This window comes from Zingiber officinale, chromosome 1A (assembly GCF_018446385.1).
Source record: "Zingiber officinale cultivar Zhangliang chromosome 1A, Zo_v1.1, whole genome shotgun sequence".
Classification (NCBI taxonomy): Eukaryota; Viridiplantae; Streptophyta; class Magnoliopsida; order Zingiberales; family Zingiberaceae; genus Zingiber; species Zingiber officinale.
Genome location: NC_055987.1, coordinates 15,543,045 through 15,565,686, shown reverse-complemented (window position 1 = coordinate 15,565,686; position 22,642 = coordinate 15,543,045). Strand labels below are relative to the sequence as shown.

Here is a 22,642-nt window from a genome sequence, read left to right as displayed (position 1 = left end):
ATATATTGAATTGTAAACTTATTATCTACTTAAGGTGTATTATTACTGTAAACCTTATATTTCTGTAAAATTTAATTAATAATTTTACACCTAAAAGTGAGAAAATTAAATTATATAAAAAATATTTTTAAAAATTAATATTTAATTTGTTAAAAAATATTTAAATCATAATTTTCGATCCAAGTCTAAATAAAAAAAAAAGTAAGGGATTTATTTTTTCAAAACAACATCAAATTCTAAACAAAATTTTCCGTCAGGATCTCAAATAAACTTAAACCGCCCTGGCTCAGGTTTCGACGACGTAGTCATAGATCCGGAGAGGAGCATTGACATTGCCGAGGTAGTAGCTGCCGCCATCTTCTTGGCTCCGGGGGGAAGCTGGTGGTTGTGTTTACCCTCATAGGTGATTGTCAACAATGATGCGTCATCGGCGCATCTCTGCACCTGTAAATCACCGGCCAAAAAGTGAGGAATGTTTTTTTAATGATATTTATCATATATAATGATGTTTTAATTAAAATTTTGAGACGATCGGTAAAGCTTAATATTTAACAAAAAGAGTTTGATTACCTGTTTGCGCACGGGGCAATTGGGTGCCAAAGTGCATTTGAAGTACGCCCTTGGGAATGGGTTTCCTTTGGCCATCTTTTGTCCGTATTTTCGCCAGTGACATCCATCAGGAATCTGAGAAAAACATTAGTTTGAGGCTCATCAGTGCTAATCTTAATAACAACAACAACAAACAAAAAATAGTTTACTATGAATTTTTTTTCCATCGGTTAAATTAATTAGATTCTACAGCTCAATATATAGGTCATTATTGTTATAGTGACAACAACGATAAGCCTTATTACAGCCTCAATACTTCAGAAAAATAAAAATCAAAAAAGGAAGGAGAATGAGATGATAAGAATATAATTGATGATCCCTGAGACTCTCTCCTCCTAAATAGGAGAGTTGTTTAATTGTATGATTAGCACGATTAGGCATGATCAAAATGAGTAGGGATCCTCAGGTCCATAAATTGTGGATCAAAGGATGATTCATTTTTTTGGACCCTTAATTTAAATGGATCCAATCTATTTAAAAGGGGAGTCTATCCAAATCAAGGGTCCTCATATAATGTATCATCCCATGATCCACAATTTACAGATAGGATCCCTATTGGATCAAAACTAGATAGGCACACACAACTGAGATGTTAAACCTAACTCAACACCTTATAATATGATTGGGATTAATTAATTTCTCAATGACAAGTGCAAGAATCCATATCTGCAGTCTGAACATCAATTATGAGCAAGGAAAATAAAGGTTATATGATAGTCCTAATTCCTAAATCCTTAAAACAAATAAAAAGAAAAAAAAATAAAAAATCATTTTTTCCCCCAGAATTACCATCGGTGCTTCCGAGCGAACTCGAAAAACAACACGAGCTTTGCTCATAAGGCCTTCCTCAGCTTGCTCATTTATGCTCCTGGAACTGGAGCCGGATTCTCCCTTGGTGGCTTTCCTAGAAACACAATGCGATTGCACTTCCTTCTCCACGTTGTCTAATTCGTAGCTTGCCGCCGACGCCAATAAGTGCGGTGGAACATGTTTCATCAGCTGCCTAATTGGCACAGTAATTGCATTCTCAGCAGTATTCTTCACGTCCTCAATTTTGCCATAAACTACCTGGACGAACAGGATATTAATCACTCAACCGTTTTTATAAGACTGCTCTTCGTTGATTGATAACTATTATATATACTCGAATTAACTAATCGCTTACTTTCAATTGATCGTTGCCTTGGTTTTGTTGCTGCCTTGCCTGCATCTTGAGGGTTCTGCACTCGGCTCGCTCTTGCTTCAATTCCTCCCTCAGCCATTTGTTCTCTTCTTCCAGCAGTTCCAAGTTCGCTTCCACTTCTTCAACCTAAATCAACAATCATTAATTAACTATGTAATTAATATATATTGGTCGATTTCAATCAGTGATAGAGTTCCAACGTTTATATCTTTTTGTTTTTCAATTTTTCGCTCACCGCTCTCTTACTTCTGCCGTCCGCCGCCGAATGATCGCCGTGGGGCGTGCAGAGGTTCAAGTCAGTCTACGCACGTTTCGGACCAAGAAATCAAGCCACTGAAACTATCAGGATTTATGATCGACATAATCTATATGACAAATAGTAAATCTTATACATTGACATAAACATGGTGGTGGTTAGGTGTTTCTTCTCCACGGGCTGCCGTCTCCGAGCGCTCGCCTGAGAAGAAGTCCAACTCGCGAATAGTGGTGCTGCTCTGGGGAGGATGGTACCTGGGAGAGCACATGATGCCATATGAATCAACAATCAGAGAAACATTGTGCAGATCGAAAAAAAAAAACTTGAAGCGAATGTTTATATTTTATAATTTCATAATTTTTAATTCTTTTGCATTTATTTTGAAATTTTAAAAGTAGGAAATTTGCGTTTTGGATCGATAAATTAATACTTGGTTAGAGATATAATCCATATGGGTTTGATTTGTACGTGACTAAGTCAACTGAGACCACTTCTTCTGATATATAAAAGACATTTTCATATTTATTGTAAATACAAAATGAGTTAAAGCAATAATTCATCAATTTGTAAATTATGTTTTTTCTTCATTTTAATGTGCTTTTAGTGCTAGCAAAATAAATGCAATCAAAATAAGTGTTGATGAAATCGAGAACTAATCAAATTTTGTGAAGAAAGAATTACCAAAATTTATACTTCAAACTAAATAAACTAATTCAGATTTAATGCATCAATTGGGAAAATATCATAATTTAATCTATGGGATCTTGAGGCTACTGTTAGTAGGGGTAAATATTAGATTAAAAATTAAATTGACCATATCAAATGCAAAATGGAAATAATTGATTTTTTAAAGATAAATAGAACCAATTAAAATTGAATAAACTAAATAGATATAAATTTATTAATTGGGTAGACTACTGAATTAACTAATTTTTTTTATCTATTGATATTGATATTGATATTGAATAACCAAATTTGATATTAATCAAATTGCACAGTTATTGTTGGATTTGGTAATACAATTGATGGCTCACGATATAATAGTTAAGAGATGCTTCGACGTTTTAATCGAATTTAAAATTTTAAAATGGAGACCTAACCAAATAAATTGAAAAAAATATTTATTTATTTTAAAAAATAAATTAACTGAACTTGAACTTCCTAATTCATTTGAACTATTGGAAAGTTTCAACTCTGTCACTTTGGGTTCTAATCGTATAGAGGCATTGATCGGTAGCAGTGCTGACGGAACTTGGGCATTTGAAGAAGACTGGGCTACGTGTTGCGTGGAGGAGGAGATGAGATATATTATTGATACGGTCAATAGGAAACGCCTTTTAGTGGGCGGGGGTTAAAAGGTCAGTACAATTATCGGTGTTGCTTAAAGTCTAAAATGGGTTAAGAGACCGAGAAGCTGACATAGTAAGGGGCACTCTTTCGATTGGCTCCCTGCCAATTGGACATATTCTTATGGGTTCCGCTTCCAATTTAGACCTGACGCTCGAGATTTTGCTCTCCTCTTTCTTCCAATTGGCTTTCTACCGATCAATCGTACTCTCTACGAGTCTTATTTTTGGCTCAGATCAAATTCGCTCCGGACTATGCTCCCCTCTCTCCCCTATCAACTCCATGCCGATCAGACACGCTCACTATGGGCACAATTTCTGGCTTAGACTAGACTCACTCAGGGCTCTGCTCCCCTCTTTCCCTTGATCGGCTCCATGCCGATCAAATAGACTCTCTATAGGACTCATTCTCAGCTTGGACCGGACTCGCTCGGGGTTCGGCTCCCCTCTCTCCCCTGATCGGTTCCCTGTCGATCGGACATGCTCTTTATGGACCCCATTCCTAGATTGGACTAGACTTGCTCGGGGCTCAGCTCCCCCTCTCTCTCGATCGACTCCTTGCCGATCGGACAGGCTCTCTATAGGCCTTATTCCCGACTTGGACCGGATCTTCTTAGAGCTCTGCTCTCCTCTCTCTCCCGATCGTCTCCCTGTTGATCGGATAATTAAGCTTTCTATAGGCCTCATTCTCGGCTCGGCTCGGGTTGGACTCACTCGGGGTCTCTGCTCCTCTCTCTCTCCCGATAGGCTCCCTGCTGATCATACAATTAGATCTCTATAGGCCCCATTCCTGGCTTAGACCGGACTCACTTAGGGCTCTACTCTTCGCTCTCGTCAAATCGGTCCTACTAATCGGACGGGCCCTCTGAGAGCCCCACCTCTAGTTCTGTTGGACCTGTGTGGGGCTCCGCTCCTCGTTCTCTCCTGATCGACTCTTTGCAGATTGGACCAACTGTAAAAAGTCCCACACTATCCTACTGGGTCACCCTTGGAACTTTACACCCTCCTCTGGAAATAACACTCAACCCATTTGTGCCTCATAAAAGGGTGGGTTTTCTGTAGAGGACACATCTTCTGGTTAGACAACCCAATAGGCCTTTCGGCATGTGAGCTTGCTTCATCATTAATACAACATATGGGATTGTCGAAAAAGCATAGGATAGAATCCTTGTACAAATACATAGCATGCCTCCCCATACCTGTGATGTGACTATTGGATACAGTGTAAGCATGGTAAGGGGACGCATTGTTCGATAGTAGGATAATGTCTCATTAAATGTGGGGATTGTGAGGGACATTATAAAAGACGATCATTCTCCGCTGGTGCAGGTACATGTGAGCACATCCACATACTTGCCTTTATTTCTTTTTTGCTCCACCACAGCCTTCTGACTTGATTGTCAGAGGAGTTGTACCATGGACCCCTTCCTGACCTACTTATTGATGATATCTTTTCCTCCTCTTTGTTGACTATCTGCAAGATATCACTGGAGTTCCATGGTCAAGCAGTTCTCAGAGTTCTTTAAGTAAATCAACTTTCATACCATGTCACCATGGATCATTCTGCACCACTTCCAGATGGGATCAAATTTGCTGTCATCTGTGAAAACTTCTTCGCTTGATCTGGAACATGAAGATGGATGACAACGAAAAAGAAACTGTCACTTTATCGCAAGAAGATCTCGATTTGTTTGTGCTAGCCAAAGCACAGGCCATGTCATCTAAAGGACCACCAATGACGGGTGGGCAGTCCAAACTTAAGCACCCCGTGGACTTCCCAAGGTCTTAATCAGAGCACCCACGAAAGATTGAACTGGAGCCAAGCGGGCTCAAGGGTCCTGCACTAGGGATTCGTCGCCCCGCCATCCGAAGCATGGCAAGGCTCTCGCCGCTAGCACCTCACTCGAGCGGTTGGATGTTCCCTTCTTGAAAGAAATTTTGGAGGACAAGTTGCCCGACTATTCCACCCTCGGTGATCGGATAATACGGAGGTTCTACCGACCCCAAAGATCATCTCCACAAGTTTGAGAATGTCGTCCTACTACACTAGTACACAGATGACGTTAAATGTCGAGTGTTTTTAATCACTCTCTTTGGTTCGGTCCAAAGATGACTCGATCAGTTCCCTGCTGGCTCTGTCACATGCTTCAAAGGCTTCAAGAAGACTTTCCTTTAATATTTCGCCATCTGCCAAGGTACCACAAAACTAACTTGAACCTATTCGTTCTCAAACAAGAGTATAAGGAGTCCTTAAAATCTCATATAAAGATGTTTGATTAAGTGGCAATTGATGTTCCATCCACCACTTCTGATATTTTAGTGAGCGCCTTTTTACAAGGTCTCTTGGAAGGATATTTCTTTCACTCGCTGGCCAAAAAGCCCCCAAAGGATTTTGACAACCTATTAGGCCGAACGGGTAAATACATCAACGTGGAAGAAGTCTAAGCTGCTCGAAAGAAGGAAGTAGCCCATCCAATCCCTCCCTTTTAAGCCAAGCAGAAGGCCCCTCTAGCTCCCCTGCGGCACAAAGAGCACCAATCGGCTCCCATCTCACTACCTCCTATCCACCCGGCTAGGGAAGTAGCCCTAGATATTTTTATGGACTTGATGTATTTGGTATTCCTATGGCGTTTGGATTAGATTTCATTGTCTTCATTGACAATGTTGTGATCTATTCCCAATCCGAGGTGCATCACGTACACTATCTTTTAGAGATGTTTCGACGGAAATATCTATATGCGAAGTTCAGTGGTGCATATTTTGATTATCTTTTATGGGATTTCTGGGACACATTGTCTTTAGTAGAGGGATATTAGTGGATCCACAGGAGATAAAGGCTATTACCAGTTGAGAGTAGTCGTAGTCTATACAGGAGATTCGTAGTTTCCTTGGTCTAGCTGAATATTACCAGAGATTGGGTGAGGGTTTCTCTAGCATTGATATATCGTTAATTGGATTGTCTAGGAAGGGTAGGGAGCTTTCTTGGATAGATGCTTACGAGATCAGTTTCAAGAGTTGAAACGAAAAACTGATAATTGCACCTGTCTTAATTTTACTTTCTAGTGTAGACAGATTTGTACTCTACACAGATGTATTGTACCTAGGGTTTGGTGCAGTTATGATATAGCATGAGCGAAGTAGTCTTGTGCCAGTAGTTAGAATTCTCGTGTAATGAGAATGAGATTCTTTATTTTCGTCGGAGATTATTTGTGTTCCCGAGTCACTTCTTATTCGGAAGGAGTTACTGTAGGAAACACATTGATCTTGATTTGTGATACATTCGGGTGACACCTGATGTATGGAGACTTAGAGCATTCTTCTTGGTGGAACGATATGAAGAAAGACATCGTGAATTTTGTAGCTTGATGTCTAGCATGTCAGCAAGAGAAGGTTGAACATCAGAGATTTGTAGGATTGTTTCCGTTGATTTGGATACTAGAGTGGAGTTGGGAGCATGTTATGATGGATTTGTCGTGGGATTATCCAGGTCATGGAGAGTATATGATGGTTTGGGTAATCATTGTTGAATGACGACTTTACTCCATAGCTATCGATTTGTAGGACGAATTCTTTTGGATTGAGTAGCATGATTATATTGCAGAGAGATTATAGGACCTTATGGTATATCTCTGAGTGCTATATTGGATGGAGATCCGCGATTTCACATCATGATTTTGACTGAGGTTACAACAGACTTTGGTTTTAGAGCTTAGCTTTAGTATAGTTTTCACCCTCAGACTGATGGATAGTTTGAGCACCCTATACAGATGATGGAGGATCTGATGATAGTGGATTTTGGATTTCAAAGGTAGTTAACTTATCCACAGTTGGTTAGGTAACAATGTGGGAGTAGTAGAAGTAGGATGAGCTTATAACCCACAGAGTCATCCTTTAGGGTTGGAGATTTGTCTATGATACTTGGATGGAGTGGTATGTGAGTATGTTGCTTGAAGGTTATCCTTGGATGAGGATCCCTAAGTTGAGAAGTAAATTTGGAGATCAAATTTTTATTAGTGGGGAAGAATGTAAAATACGACATCCAAATAATAAATAAATAATAAGATTATTTGAGAAATAACCTTATTAGATTTTTCTGAAATTTTAAGAAATTTTTCGAAATTTAAACGGAGTTCGTATGACTCATTTTGAAGGGATGAATCGGTGGGGCTAGCTGAGAGCCTGTTTGGAATACCCCTAAGTAGGAGTTAATTGAGGAATTAATTTAGAGTTTAATTAACCTAACCTAAGTTTTTAATCCCTAAAATATCCAATTCTTTCTCCTTAACCCCCGATTCTTTTCTCCTCTTTTTCTCTCGTGTGCGGATAGCTCAATACCGACGGAGCAGTGCTCTTCACCGGCGATCTTGACTTCGTCGTGTCACCGGGGGGGATGTCGCCGGATCTCGACCGCTTCGACTATCTACAACGGAGTGATCCTCTCTTAGGCTGTGCTTGCGCACACGACAACGACTCGGCAGAGCTAGGGCACGGCGGGGAGGAGTTGATTCGCATCATCCCCGGCTGATCAAGCCCTTTTCCGGTTCTTCTCTTTGATCTATTCACTGGAGAACGGTACGGATCGCCACCAGCCGAGGTTGATCGTGCAAGATCATTGGGAAGTGATCGATCTAGGTAAGTGTTGTCTAGAATTATAGAAATTCAAAGATCTTGCCTAATCTATTCTCTTTGCAACGTTCTTCCTCATTTGATCTAGAGGGATGCACCAGATTAGCATACGGGTGGATTTTCCTTGAAGCCGATCACTACATTCCATTTCTTGTGGCTGATTGAGTCTTGGTTGGGGGATTAGGGATCAATTGAGGTGAGTAAGGTTTTGTTGGTTGGGGTTTTAGTTAATTAATTTCTCTATAGCTAGGTTTTGGATTTGATTCTAGGAAGAATTAGTGTAGGGGCTCTTGGTGGCATTCAGCAGGGGTTCTTGTGGGGTTGTGAGTTTTGCTTGGCTGCCATATCTTAAGGTAAGTGATGTTCCAGTAAGGTATTTCAGTTGGTTTCATTAGTATGTTGCTAAATTAGGCTTCTAAAGGATGGTAGAGTTTGTGCTTGCTTAGATTTATGAGTGGTATGATGTGGATGGGATGAAATATTTGTGGTTGGATTAATTGAGGTGGATGAACTATATAGGATTGATTCTTGATGTTAGTAGATGATACATAGATTAAATGATAGTGGTAATTGGATTAAATGATTAGAATTTGGAATTTGGTTGTGATATATTGATTTGGGTGAGTTTTTGGAGATGAATCGTGTATAAACCTATTCTAATAAGGTTGTATGATTAAGGATTATTTGGAGGATTAATTAGAGATCAGATTTGATTGGAGTGATCCTAATTGCGTTAGGGCTTTTATTTAGCTATTTAATTCATATGAATTTAGCTAAATAATATATATATATTGATTGATGCAGGACTTTGATATGGGACGATCATCACAATGAGGAATTTATTTTTTAGCACGAGCGACAGATAAAGACAGGTATTTCTTTCTTATTTCCTATTTAGTTCTTTGAACTTAAAGCATGGTTATATTTGGATGTTTAGGTTGCATTACCTTAAATCTGTAAGTTTGCCTTTTCCTTCTTGTTACTTCTGTTGATCTTGGATGTAATCTAGTTTAATTTGATACAGTCTCGACTCTTGTTATTGTTGGAACCCCAGGTTGTTTTGGTGTGATCAACAAGCTAAGTTAGGTCCTATGGTGTTTTGACATTGTGTCTAAGTGTGCAGGAACTTAGGAGCACAGGAAGTCGAGCGGAAGACGTGGCTAGCGAGAAGGACGACACGGGGAGAAAGCTGACGGGCTCGGTGCGTCCGAGGGACGAGGTGCCGCGGAAGAGTTCCCCGGTGGACGAGAAGGAAGCGTGCGCTAGTTCCGAGGGATGAGAAGCCGGAGTGGAAGATTGCTCGGGGATCAAGAGACGTAGCTAGCGAGAAGATCGGCACGGGAGAGAGCCGACGGGCTCGGTGCATCCGAGGGACGAAGAGCTGTAGATGAGTACGCTAGTGGACGAGAACGAAGCATGCGACAATTTCGAGGGACGAGAAGCCGAAGCGGAAGTCTGCTTGAGAAGGCCGGAAGTTGGGTTCGAATGAGCCCTATTTCGGATGGCCAAGATTACCCAAGCAAGAGGAAGATTTGGACCGAGGCGAACGGGGCCGGAGCAAAAGACCCGGGCTGAAAAAGTCAACAAGGTTGACTTTTCCCACCCGGGGCACTCGGAATAGTCCGGGGCGCCCGAAACAGTCTGGGGCGCCCGAAACCATTCCGGGTGCCCGGAGTTGACTTTTGACCAGGATCGCATCAAATGCGATTCGTTGTGAAGGGGATAAAATTTTATCCCCTCCCAAGCACCCGGAACCCTTCCAGGCGTCGAACCAAGGTTATAAATACAACCTTGGTCCAGAAGCTAAAAACAGACAAGCAATTAGCATTTCCAACACTTATGCGCTTCATTTGTAGTTTAGCTTCTTTATTTTCTATGCTTAAATGTTGTAAGAGGCTTCTCCGCCCAAAAGGAGATATCTATTGTACTTCAAATTCCTTGGATTAACAACCTCCCCGGTTGTAACCAAATAAAACTCCTTTGCCTCTTCTTTCCTATTTTATTTGTTTACTTTATTTATGCAAGTGTTTATTTGAAAGATCGAGAAGGGTTGCTTTTTAATTTTTACAGGGCTTTTTAATCAGCTCAGAAATTGTAACAACGTTTGTGCACTTCCACTGTTTAGATTAGCTTATTTCTTTCTGTGCCTATATTGCTGTAAAAGAGGCTTCTCTGCCTGAAGGAGATAGTAGTGCGATCATTTTCTTTGGATTAACAACTTCCCCGGTTGTAACCAAGTAAACATCTGGTGCCTCGTCTTTTTCTGTTTTAATTTATTGCTTTTCTATTTTATATGCAAGTGTTAGTTTGAAAAGTCGGGAAGGGTGGTATTTTATTTTTACAGGGCTATTCAACCCCCCTTCTAGCCGACCGCAACGGTCCTACAAGTGGTATCAGAGCCGAGGCACTTCAGGAGGACTAACCGCCGAATGAAGCAACGAGATGGCCGGACCAAGCATCCACCCACCGAAATTCGAAGGAGATTTCGCCACTTGGAAAAAGCTAATGCAGGTATTCTTTACCACCGATTTTGAATTAATGCTTACAATGGAATTTAGTTTTACAGCACCGGAAGGTAAGGAGAAAAACAATTGGACGAAAAAGGAGCAGGCCAACTTCGTGGCGAACGACAAAGTAGAATACCATCTGCTAAGTGTTCTTCCGCCTCAAGAAGTCAACAGAATCGGGAACTATGACTCGACAAAGGAACTTTGGGAGAAGTTCCTCGAGCTGCACGAAGGGATGCCCGAAGCCAAGCTCGCTAGACGAGATTTGCTTCGTAATCAGCTCACCAGCCTGCGACTTGGGGAAGACGAGACAGTCGTGCATCTACACTCGAGAATAAAAGAAATCATTACTGAACTTTCGAATCTCAGAGAAAAGCTAAGTAACCGAGATTCGCTCAGGTACGCACTAAATTCCTTTCCTAGAAATACCAAATGAGCATCATTAGTAGATGCCTTTTACATTTCTAAAGATTTAGAAAAAATTTCGTTAGAAGAATTCTTTTCAACATTTGAAGTGCATGAGTCAAGATGTGCAGGAATGAAGGAGCCCAAGAACAACGTCACACTCAAAGCTTCGATAGACGAACCAGAGTCGGAATCTTCTCTTGACGACGAGGAAATGGTAATGATGGTAAGAAGATTCAAGAAATTTTGTAAATCCAGATCTATTAACCATCCGCAAGGGAAGAAGAAAAGGATGATCCGCTGCTACCACTACGACGAAGAAGGGCACGTCAAGGACAACTGCCCCAAGCTTAAGAACAAGGACAAGGAGAAGGGTAAGAAGCCTATCCAAAAACGAAAGGCCCTAAAAGTTGTTGGTGCAATATCCCTCAGGTCAAGGTTGACCTGGGTAACCAAGCTGAGTCTTGGTTTGGGTTTAGATGTTTGACAATAAGATATTGATTGAAGAAAAGTCAAGTAGGTCAAGGTTGACTGGATACTTGACTGGGAAGTCCTAACTGGGATGTTAGGCAAAATGAAAGTCCTGGTGAGTGAAGCCAGGCAGAAGAAAAGTCCTGGTGAGTGAAGCCAGGCAGAAGGAAGTCCTAGTGAGTGAAGCTAGGCAGATGGAAATCCTGGTGAGTGAAGCCAGGTGAAAGTCCTAGTGAGTGAAGCTAGGCAGATGGAAAACCCTGGTGAGTGAAGCCAGGTGAAAGTCCTAGTGAGTGAAGCTAGGTGAAAGGCCTGGTGAGTGAAGCCAGGCAAGGGAAAATCCAGATGGATCAAGGATGATCGGACATCTGGTGTTGGGAAGTCCAAGTAGGTCAAAGGATTGACTGGATACTTGGCATGAAAGAAAAGTCCAAGTAGGTCAAAGGGATTGACCGGATACTTGGCACAGAGAAAAGTCCAAGTGGGTCAAAGGGATTGACCGGACACTTGGTAAGGGAGTCCTAGCAGGTCAAGGGAGTGACTAGATGCTAGGCATGACATACCAACAGGTCAAGGTTGACCGGATGTTGGTTTGGAGGTTTAGGACTTGGTTTTGGACAAAAACCAAGTGCTGGATCGATCAGTGGATCGATCCAGGCTCTGGATCGATCAGTGGATCGATCCAGACCTGTCCCAGCGAACAGAAAGCTTCTGGATCGATCCGTGGATCGATCCAGAGGTCCCAATCGATCAGTGGATCGATTGGGACGCGGCTGCTTCGCGCGATAAGCGCTGGATCGATCCGTGGATCGATCCAGGCGTGTTTCCAGAGCACAGAGGTGCTCTGGATCGATCCATGGATCGATCCAAAGCCTCCCCGATCGATTGGGAACATTCGAATCGATCGGGATCCGACCGTTGGCGTCGTTTATAGCTGTTGGCGTGCGATTCCTTCAGTATAACTTCTCCGATTCACTCCAGAGCTCTCGCCAACTCCTCGACAGCGCTCACAAAGCTCAGATCGCCAGTTCTTGAAGGATCTTGGAAGCTCTCCAAGTCAAGAGGCGGATCAAAGCCAAGAAGAGAAGCTAGGGTTAGGGTTTTGTACTCATTGTAAGCTTGTATTTCTTGTATCCTTTCCCTCTCTTCTTGTATTGAGTCTTGTAGGGCTTCTCCGCCCTTGGTAGTTACCATAAAGGAGAGTTTTATTTAGTGGAGGGTGTGTGTGTTGGTGTGGATCCTTGGATTAGTCACCTCTTGTGAGGTGGATACCAAGTAAAACCAACCGTGTTAGCGTTGTGTGTTTGTTTCTGTATTTTCCGCTGCACATCTTTGAAGGAACAAGCAACGCCGAGCACCGAGCGAACGCGACGAGCTATTCACCCCCCCCCCTCTAGCTACTTTTGGTCCTAACAAAAGTGACGTGGGATAATACGTCATTGGAGTCGGAAGTCGAGGCATTCTCCGGACTTGCTCTAATGGCAAGTCATCAAGATGACGACTGTGAGTCAAGCTCTTCCGAAATGAGCATCGAGAGCATCTATGAAGGGGGAGCCACGTCGGAAGCAAGCAGCAGTTCAGGGGGAGAAACAGGCAACGAGATCGACAAGGTAAGTCAGGTACGATCTCTTCCTCCCGACAAAATGTTTAAGTTCATTAAACTTTTAACAAAAGATTGCTGCAAATTAGAAAATAAAAATAAAGATTTAAAAGTAATTTTAGCTAAGTCCTGTCCCTTAGAAGAATTAGACAAATCAAAATTTGAAAATGAGAAATTGAAATAAGAAAATAAAGATATGAAAATTTAAGTAGATAATTTGAAAAACCATGCATGCTCATCTAATTTTAGAAAATTTAAAAATTTAAATTGGTATTATAGATATCACCAGGGACAAATTAGGAATATTTCAAGAAAATATGTACCTAAGAAACATTCAGTTAATCCAGTAGGTTGAAACTTATATTGGGTTCCTAAATCTTGTTTAGTCTAAAGTTTAAACGAAATTAGCGCCTTCAGTGAGAAAATTAAAACAGTGAATTTCTCTATGAGGCTTTGTCTAAGGAAGTGGTTGTTGCTCCAATAACCAAGAAGGCCTAGTGCCTCACCACGACATGGAAGCCAAAATATTGAAATAAATATTTAATTAACTTACTAATAAAATATTAATATTAGAATTAATTAATGCTTTTAGAGTTTTTCAAACATTTTTTCCCCCCAAAAAAAAGAATTTCTGCGAAGTCTTAAAATTTTTTTAGAAAAATTCTTGAGTGTTTTTTCTTTCTTAGAAAACTTCTCTTTTATACTTAGAAAAATTTTAAGATGACATTTTTGCCTAAGTTAGAATTTTTTTACTTAGAAATTTTAAAAAAAATATTTTTAACTTACAAATTCTCAAAGATTTAAGTTAGAAATTTTTTTAAATTTATCTCAAAAATATTTGTACTTAGAATTTTTTTTTGAAAAACTCTCAAAAATTATTTTTTTTCCTAAGTTAAAAACTTTTTCCTGAAACTAGAAATTTCTGCTTAAATTACTTAAAATTTTTTCATATTTTTCTTAAACTTAGAACTTTTTTAGAAATATTTTTTCAAAGTCTTTAACCCTTAGATTATTTTATTTGGAACCCCATTTTTTTGTGATCAAAGGGGGAGAAGGAAAAGTATAAGTGTAGGGGGAGGTAGATTAAAATTTAACTTGTTTTATTTTTGCACTTAATTACAAATTTAGTTAAGTTTATTTTATGTCTATTTTTACCCTAACTTAACTTGGGTTGCTCATACCAAAAAGGGGGAGATTGTTGGAACCCCAAGGTTATTTTGGTGTGATCAACAAGTTAGGTCTTGTATGTTTCTAACCTGGTGTCTAAGTGTGCAGGAGCTTAGGAGCACAGGTAGTCGAGTGGAAGATGCAACTAAGGAGAAGGACGGTACATGGTGCGCCTGAGGGACGAGGCGCTGCGGAAGAGTATACCGGTGGGCGAGAAGGAAGCGTGCGGTGGTTCCGAGGGACGAAAGCCAGAGTGGAAGACTGCTCGAGGAGCAAAAGACGCAGTTAGCGAGAAGGATGACACGCGGTGCGTCCGAGGGATGAAGACTGCAGATGAGTACGCCGGCGGACGAGAAGGAAACACGTGGCGATTCCGAGGGACAAGAAGCCGGAGGAAAGTCCGCTCAAGAAGACCGAAAGTTGGGTTCAGGTGAGCCCTTTTTCGGATGGCAGAGATCACCCAATCAAGTGGATCCGAAGTTGAAGACCCGGACTGAGGCGAACTGAACCGGAGCAGTGGTCCCCGGATGAAAAAGTCAACATCTGTTGACTTTAGGCTCTGGGGCGCCCGGAACCCTTCCGGGCGCCCGGACCTGGTTTGTTGACCAGATCGCGTCAAAAGTGATCTGAACGTTGGGGGATAAAGTTTTATCCCCCTAGGGTGCCCGGAACCCCTTCCAGGCACCTCAACCAAGGCTATAAATATAGCCTTGATCCAGAAGATTTTTAATCTGTTCAGAAATTGTAACAACGCTTGTGCGCTTCCACTGTTTAGATTAGTTTCTTTCTTTCTGTACCTACATTGCTGTAAAAAAGGCTTCTCCACCTGAAGGAGATAGTAGTGCGATCATTTTCCTTGGATTAACATCCTCCCCGGTTGTAACCAAGTAAACATCTGGTGCCTCATCTTTTTCTGTTTTGATTTATTGTTTTTCTATTTTATATGCAAGTGCTAGTTTGAAAAGTCGGGAAGGGTAGTATTTTATTTTTACAGTGCTATTCAATCCCGCTTCTAGCCGGCCGCAACAGTCCTACACCAAGGATCTCGACAGAGTCGGAAAATACAAAAGAACTTTGGGAAAAGTTCTTGAAGCTATACGAAGAACCAGTTAAGGTCAAAGTCGACTCCTCGATGGACACTGAGCCGTCGTCAGAAGAATCTAAAATAAAAAAAATTGCCGGAACATCTCTCACTGCCGAGTATCTACCAGAAGACGCAATCAGCTCTTCCTCAATGAACATCGAGAGCATCGATGAAGGGGGAGCAACATCGGAAGAAAACAACTCAACATGGGGAGAGTTAATAGGCAAAAAGATAAGTCAGGTATGGCCTCCACCTCCTGACCAATTGATTAATTCAATCAAAACCTTATTGAAAGATTTTTTCGAATTAGAAAAATATATTGTCAAAAGATTTTTACAAATCAGAAATTATTTTGTCGAAAGGATTTGCGAATTAAAATCCAAAAAATTATTAAAGAATAGTGGGTTAAAGGAAACTCATGCAACAGCTTGTCGATTAAAGAATTTTGACAAACTAATAATAGAAAATAACATGATAAAGGAAAGAATACAACTTTCTGCATGCTTAATATTTTCTGCTTCAAATTTGAAAAATTGTGACTTGAGAAATTATGATAGATTAAAATGAAAATTTAGATACCATAATGATATTAAAGAAATGGTAATAACTTAAAAATGAATTTTGTTTAAATAAAAAATAATAATAAGCCAATATTATTCTTTTTCAATTGTTAAACTATGAAAATTTCGTTTGAGTTATCCGTGCCTACAAAAGTTTTTTATTTTATAAAAAAATTTCTTATCTAAAATGCAATTTGTGTTAAATCTTGAAAATGCATGCTCTATTTTTTTTCAAAATCTCAAAATTGATTTAGAAAGCTATCAAAAATTTGTTTTTAAAATCATACTCTAATTGGTTTGTATTTTTCAAAGTACTTCAAATAAATATACTTCGCTTATTTTCAAATGAATATATTTTGTTTTACCCTTAGATTTTTTCTTGGAACCCCATTTTTTATGTGATCAAATGGGGAGAAGGAAAAGTATAATTCTAGGGGGAGGTAAACCAAATTTTCTATTTTCTTTTGCACTTTAATGCAAAATTTTATTACTCTTAATTTATGTCTATTTACCCTAACTTAACTTGGGTTGCTCACATCAAAAAGGGGGAGACTGTTGGAACCCCAGGTTGTTTTGGTGTGATCAACAAGTTATGTTAGGTCTTGTGGTGTGTTAACCATGTGTCTAAGTGTGCAGGAACTTAGGAGCACAGGAAGTCGAGCGGAAGACGTGGCTAGCGCCTAGCAAGAAAGACGACACGGGGAGATAGACGACGGACTCGGTGCGTCCGAGAGGTGCTGCAGAAGAGTACCCTGGCAGATAAGAAGGAAGCATGCGCTGTTCCTGAGGGACGAGAAGCCGGAGCAGAAGATTGCTCGGGGAGCAAGAGACGCAGCTAGCGAGAAGGTCGGCACGAGAGAGAGCCGACGGGCTTGGTACGTCCGAGGGACGAAGAGTTGCGGATGAGTATGCTGGTGGATGAGAAGGAAGCACGCGACGATTCCAAGGGACGAGAAGCCGGAGCAGAAGCTTGCTCGAGAAGGCCGGAAGTTGGGTTCGGGTGAGCCCTATTCCGGATGGCCGAGATCACCCAAGCGAGCGAAAGACCCGGACCTAGGCGAACGGAGCTGGAGTAGAAGACCCAGGCTGGAAAAGTCAATGAGGTTGACTTTTCCCACCCGGGGCACCCGGAACAGTCCAGGGTGCCCGAAACAGTCCGGGGCGCCCGGAGTTGACTTTTGACAAAGATCATGTCAAATGCGATTCGTTGCGAAGGGGATAAAATTTTATCCCCTCCCAAGCGCTCGGAACCCTTCCAGGCGCCCCGACCAAGGCTATAAATACAACTGTGGTCCATAAGCTAAAAACAGACAAGCAACTAACATTTCCAACACTTATGCACTTCATTTGTAGTTTAGCTTCTTTATTTTCTATGCTTAAATGCTGTAAGAGGCTTCTCCACCCGAAAGGAGATATCTATTGCACTTCAACTTCCTTGGATTAACAACCTCCCCGGTTATAACCAAGTAAAACCCCTTTGCCTCTTCTTTCCTGTTTTATTTGTTTATTTTATTTATGCAAGTGTTTATTTGAATGATCGAGAAGGGTTGTTTTTTAATTTTTGCAGGGCTATTCAACCCCCCTTCTAGTCGGCCACCGCGATCCAATAGTTATCTGAACTCTGTAACATATACTCATGTAGAGTTCATATCATAGGGATGTCCGGTTTATTCAGTTAGTATGTTGATTATGCATATTGATGTTGATGATACATGGAATGGGTATGTGTTGTTGGAGTTGCATATTTGATTATCCATTTGCATTGTGTGTATGCATATACCTTTGGTTTGGGTATCAGAGGTGTTTGGTTGTTACATGTGTGATGATAGTGTCTATATGGTGATTATTCACATCATGTTCATCATTCATTGCATGCTGACGACTATTGTCTCCCTTGTGGTTGAGAGGGTCGTCAGTCGTTTATAACTGCCCATTCGACCATTGTTGGAGAGTGGTAGCTAGGAGTGCAGCTAGTCCTATCGCGCTTACTCAGCAGCTCAGTGTTTATACTCTGTCAACCTCGACCACTCTGGAGTAGTGGGTCTTGAGGGTACAGTAGTCAGAGGGCTAGTCCGCTAGAGATGTGAGTGGTCAGGGACCCTTAGCTATGTAGTTAGATAACTACTTAGCGTGTTGTCCATCTCAGCCGCTCTATAGCGGTTATGTGCGTGAGGTTAGTATGATTTGTCACGGACCCAAGCCTCTCGGTCATACCGGGGTCGTGGTGTCTGGAGAGGTGGCGGGGGTGACCATGGAGCATGCATACGTATTTGCATATGATGCGCGATGCATCTGTGGAGATATATATTTGCATACATGCCTAGTAGTTATTAGTTGCATGTGATTGTGAGATGTTGCACTTATTTGTGCTATGTATGCTGCATTTGGTTGTCATATCTCATACATGCCATTTATTATACATGTATATGCTATCTTATATATTTCATAGGTGTTACGAGTAGATCTATTACTGAACTAGTCAGTACTGTTCATTATTATCATGTGTCGATTCCAGATTGGGCATATATTTATCATTATGTTAGTTGTAGTTTTATGCAGTTTGTATGTCAGCTATGATCATTATACCATGTGGGATAGACTGGTACAGGTAGTTGTGTGTTTTTTTTTTTGCTATGTCAGTATGATCATGTTCTTTATTATTTACTGAGATTGTATACCTTTGATCTCCATGTTTATTTATGGACCATGCACTATTCTATCTATTACCCACTGAGTGATCCGCACTCACCACCGCATTTATACCTTTATGTTTTCAGGTAGCAGGTAGATGGTTGGTGTGTCGCTTGGAGTATCCTGTCTGCCGGGTCCTACGTCACATCCGAAGATGGACTTTGGGTTTTGTTTTCTTACTGTATTCGTTTTAGAAATTTATGAGCTTGGCATTGTATTATTTTGATCTCGTTTTGGAGTTCCACTGTGTTGGTATCTTTATTTGTGGTTGTGGTTGTTGTATAAAGCCTAGTCGGCTAGCAGTGTGTTGATTTGGTTTGTATGGATTTTTCTTTATCATTTTCCCACTGTGTCGATTTTTTAGTACAACCGAGTGGGTTGTTTAATGTATATATATAACTGCATGGTTGTATTTTATTTTGTTCCAGCCGAGTGGACTGAATATATAACTGCGTGGTTGTGTATATATTTCAACCGTATGTGGCTGATGTATTTTGTATGTATGTATGCTTCAGATTGTCATGGTACAGGGGAGATGCTGTTGGATTTTTTGTCTGGCAGGGACTTCTCTGGGAGCATGACAAATACACATCAACAAAGTGTAGGAGTTAAAGGAAAGAACAAAAGAATCTTTGATGTAAGTACTTTAATTTTTTTTTATTATATTCTCTTATCTCTGATTGGTTTTTATTTCATTATCATTACTATTCCAATTAATGTAGGAAATAATGGCATATGAGAGACAAACAATTACAAGTGCTGGAAAATCTCAATTGTATCTTTATTTGGAAGAGCCAAAACTTGAATTTTGCATATTATCAAGATTTGAATGTTTTGGAGCATTGGAAGAATCAAAATCATCGATACCCAACCCTTGCACTAATGGCATGTGATGTTTTACTATTCCTATAACTATTGTTGAATCAGAATCAACTTTTTCCCATTGGTGCTTGTGTGCTTACCAAGTATAGAAGTTGCACCCTTCATGAAAAAGTACAAGCTCTTATTTGCACGCGTAATTGGTTACATGGTCATGCTATTGGTAATGTTCATAAATTTTTAGTTATCTTCTTTACTTAGTTGGTGATACGGTGCATTATCGTGGGATCAGTAAGATGATGTGGTTAGGAGTCAAGACTACAGAATGGTCAGAAGTCCAGCCTCCGTGGCTGGTCAGAAGTCTAACCTCCGTGGTTGGTCAGAAGTCAAGCTTACGTGGAGGTCAGAAGTCCAACCCCCGTGGAGGTCAGAAGTCCAACCCCCGTGGAGGTCAGAAGTCAAGCTTGTGTGGCCAGGGTCAAAGTCTCAGCTGACGGGGCAGTCAAAGGATAGGATTACAAGTCAGACAAGAGCCAGCCTCGATAGCGATCAAGGACTGGGCCCACGGGCCAGGCACAGCTGAGGACTGAGCCCACAGGCTAGGTAAAGGTAAGGAAAAGAAGGCCTTTGGCGCAGAACAAACTTGGCGTACAGGTCGAAACGTACAGGCCATGGATAATAGCGGACAGAAGCAGGTCAAGATATAGACCTGACATACAGGTCGGAACGTACAGGCAATGGATAACAGTGGACAGAAAGCAGGTCAGGATACAGACCTGGAGTACAGGTCGAAACGTACATGCCATGGATAACAGCGAACAGAAGCAGGTCAGGGTACAGACCTGGCGTACAGGTCGGAACGTACATGCCATGGATAACAACGGACAGAAGCAGGTCGGGATACAGACCTGAAGTATAGGTTGGAACGTATAGGCCATGGATAACAGCGGACAGAAGCAGGTCGGGATACAAACATAGCGTACAGGTCGGAACGTACAGGCCATGGATAACAGCGGATAGAAGCAGGTCGGGATACAGACCTGGCGTACAGGTCGAAACGTAAAGGCTATGGATAACAGCGGATAGAAGCAGGTCAGGATACAGACCTGGCGTACAGGTCAGAACGTACAGGCCATGAATAATAGTGGACAGAAGTAGGTCGGGATACAGACCTGGCGTACAGGTCGGAATGTACAGGCCATTGATAACAGCGGACAGAAGCAGGTCGGGATACAGACCTAGCGTACAGGTCGAAACGTACAGGCCATGGATAACAGCGGACAGAAGCAGGTTGGGATACAAACCTGGCCTACAGGTCAGAACGTACAAGCCACGGATAACAGCAGAGGCAGGTCGGGATACAGACCTAGCGTACAGGTCGGAACGTACAGGCCATGGATAATAGCTGACAGAAGCAGGTCGGGATACAGGCCTGTCGTACAGGTCGGGACATACGAACCATGGATAACAACATATAGGAGCAGGTCGGAGTACAGATCGTGGAATGCAAACCTAGCGTCTAGGCACTACAGGACAAACAAGCTAGAGAATCGTAACTGCCTGTCAGAGAATGTTAGAGAATAATCAATGTGTCAGGGAATATGCTAATAGTCAGGGTTCATTACCCCTTTTGGTTCTGCCGCCGACCAATGAGGAGGTGCCGCGTGTCATTCACTACCCGACAAAGCCTGACACCCGCCAGACCCCAGAAACATCCGGTGCAGTATAAAAAGGGATGCTTTGTCCCTTATGCAGGTACGCTCACTCGTCATTTCTTACTCGTCTTTACTTTTCATCCTTTCTCTGTGTTTTCTGGGTAAAAAGTACCTGACTTGAGCGTCGGAGGGCTTGACCCGGGGACTTTTTCCTTGGTTTCTGGTCTCTAACGACTCGTGGGCTCGTCTGAGTGTGCGCAGAGCTCTAGCGTCATCTTCCCGGTCATCATCCTTCGTCATTCGCCCGCGTGAGCCCTTTCGGAGGGGTGCTAAGTAGATCGGACGCCGCAACGACTTTTCGTCAACTTCCAGTACATCAAGGCCCGCCTTCATCCGACTCAGCTTCCGGATGAGATCAAATTTGGTGTCGTCTGTGGGAAACACAATAACCTGTTTCGGAACGTGAAGATGGAGGAGTCTGGCCGCATCAACGTCACCATGACTACAGGGGAGTATGAGCTCTTCAAGGAGGCCAAGAGGTGAGCGGGCTCCGAAAAACAAGCAACTGTCTTGCGACCGCGCCAAGCTCCTGTTGAAGCTTCCAAGGAGCACATCCCTGTTTCAGATCAGGGATCTAAATGAAAGCAGCCTGAGGGGTTTCCTCAGGTTCCTTATCGCGAGCCTAACGTGGGGTATTATCAGCTAGGACCCCATGGACTCAGCCTTAAGAAAGAACAGCCTCAAGTCTCCATGGTTGAGAGTTCCTTGCCCCGAGACTCGAGGAAAGGGAAGGTTCTCATCGTACCGGAAGTGTTCCCAGAAGATCCGGATGAGAGAGTACCATTCTCGACCAGGATTTTGAATGAAAAATTGCCTAAGGGCTACAGGGCCCCATCGATCGGGGAATATGACGGGAGCAAAGACTTGGAGGATCATTTATGTAAGTTTAAGAATGCATCTCTATTGCATCAATACAGTGATGATGTCAAGTGTCGAATTTTCTTGAATACTCTAGCTGGTTCGGCACTAAAGTGGTTTGATGGGCTACCACAAGGATCTATCACCTGTTTCTTGGATTTCAAGATGGCCTTCCTGCATTGTTTTGCCAGTAGCAAAAAATATCAGAAGACGGATCATTGCCTTTTTACTCTTAAGCAAGGGCCGACAGAGCATTTAAGAAGTTATATCAACCGTTTCAACCAAGTGGCTCAGGGCGTCTCCACCACCACTTTAGAGATTCTGATGAGCGCTTTTTCTCACAGATTGGGAGAGGAAGAATTTTTTAGAGATCTCATCAAAAATCCCGCTCGAAATTTTGATGAGATGGTGGAAAAAGCCGCCTGCTATATCAAAGTAGAAGAAGCACAGGCGGCCCGGAGGAAAGCCGAGAGACCACCTCCATCTGTTAACAAGCAGGAAAGAAGGATACCTCAACCACCCCCTCAACCTCTTCCACGCGCTAGAGAAGCCAGGCCTACCTTCCAGCCCGGTTCGGAGGTTAGACCAGCCCCCCGAGTCGCAGCTGTACATGCTCCCCGAGCTGGACCGTGGAATACTCTGTATTGCACCTATCATCGATCTCGTACTCACGACACTAATCATTGTTTTCAGTTCGCTCGGGATTCTAAGCGGGCTATTGAGTTAGGCTTACCCCCGCCCGAAT

The 22,642-nt window shown here is 42.0% G+C and overlaps 1 protein-coding gene across 1 annotated transcript; it reads right to left on the bottom strand.

The window, feature by feature from the left end:
• Positions 1 to 261: 261 nt before the first annotated feature.
• Positions 262 to 21,593, bottom strand: LOC121996706 (WRKY transcription factor 6-like). Its single transcript, XM_042550776.1, has 9 exons — positions 21,430 to 21,593; positions 4,939 to 5,017; positions 4,810 to 4,868; positions 2,185 to 2,302; positions 2,028 to 2,093; positions 1,775 to 1,918; positions 1,399 to 1,677; positions 571 to 684; positions 262 to 444 (listed from the first exon to the last, which is right to left on the bottom strand). Exons 1-9 carry the CDS (start codon positions 21,591 to 21,593, stop codon positions 262 to 264), a joined length of 1,206 nt encoding a protein of 401 aa, XP_042406710.1.
• Between the last annotated feature and the right edge of the window lie 1,049 nt (positions 21,594 to 22,642).

Coding starts and splice junctions, on each gene's coding strand:
- LOC121996706 (XM_042550776.1), bottom strand. CDS start 21,593: ATGTGCTCCTTGGAAGCTTCAACAGGAGCTTGGCGCGGTCGCAAGACA. Junction 2,303..4,809: donor AGGTCAGGAAGGGGTCCATG/GTACAACTCCTC, acceptor GTGCTCTCCCAG/GTACCATCCTCCCCAGAGCA. Junction 1,678..1,774: donor AAGGCAACGATCAATTGAAA/GTAAGCGATTAG, acceptor CTGTTCGTCCAG/GTAGTTTATGGCAAAATTGA.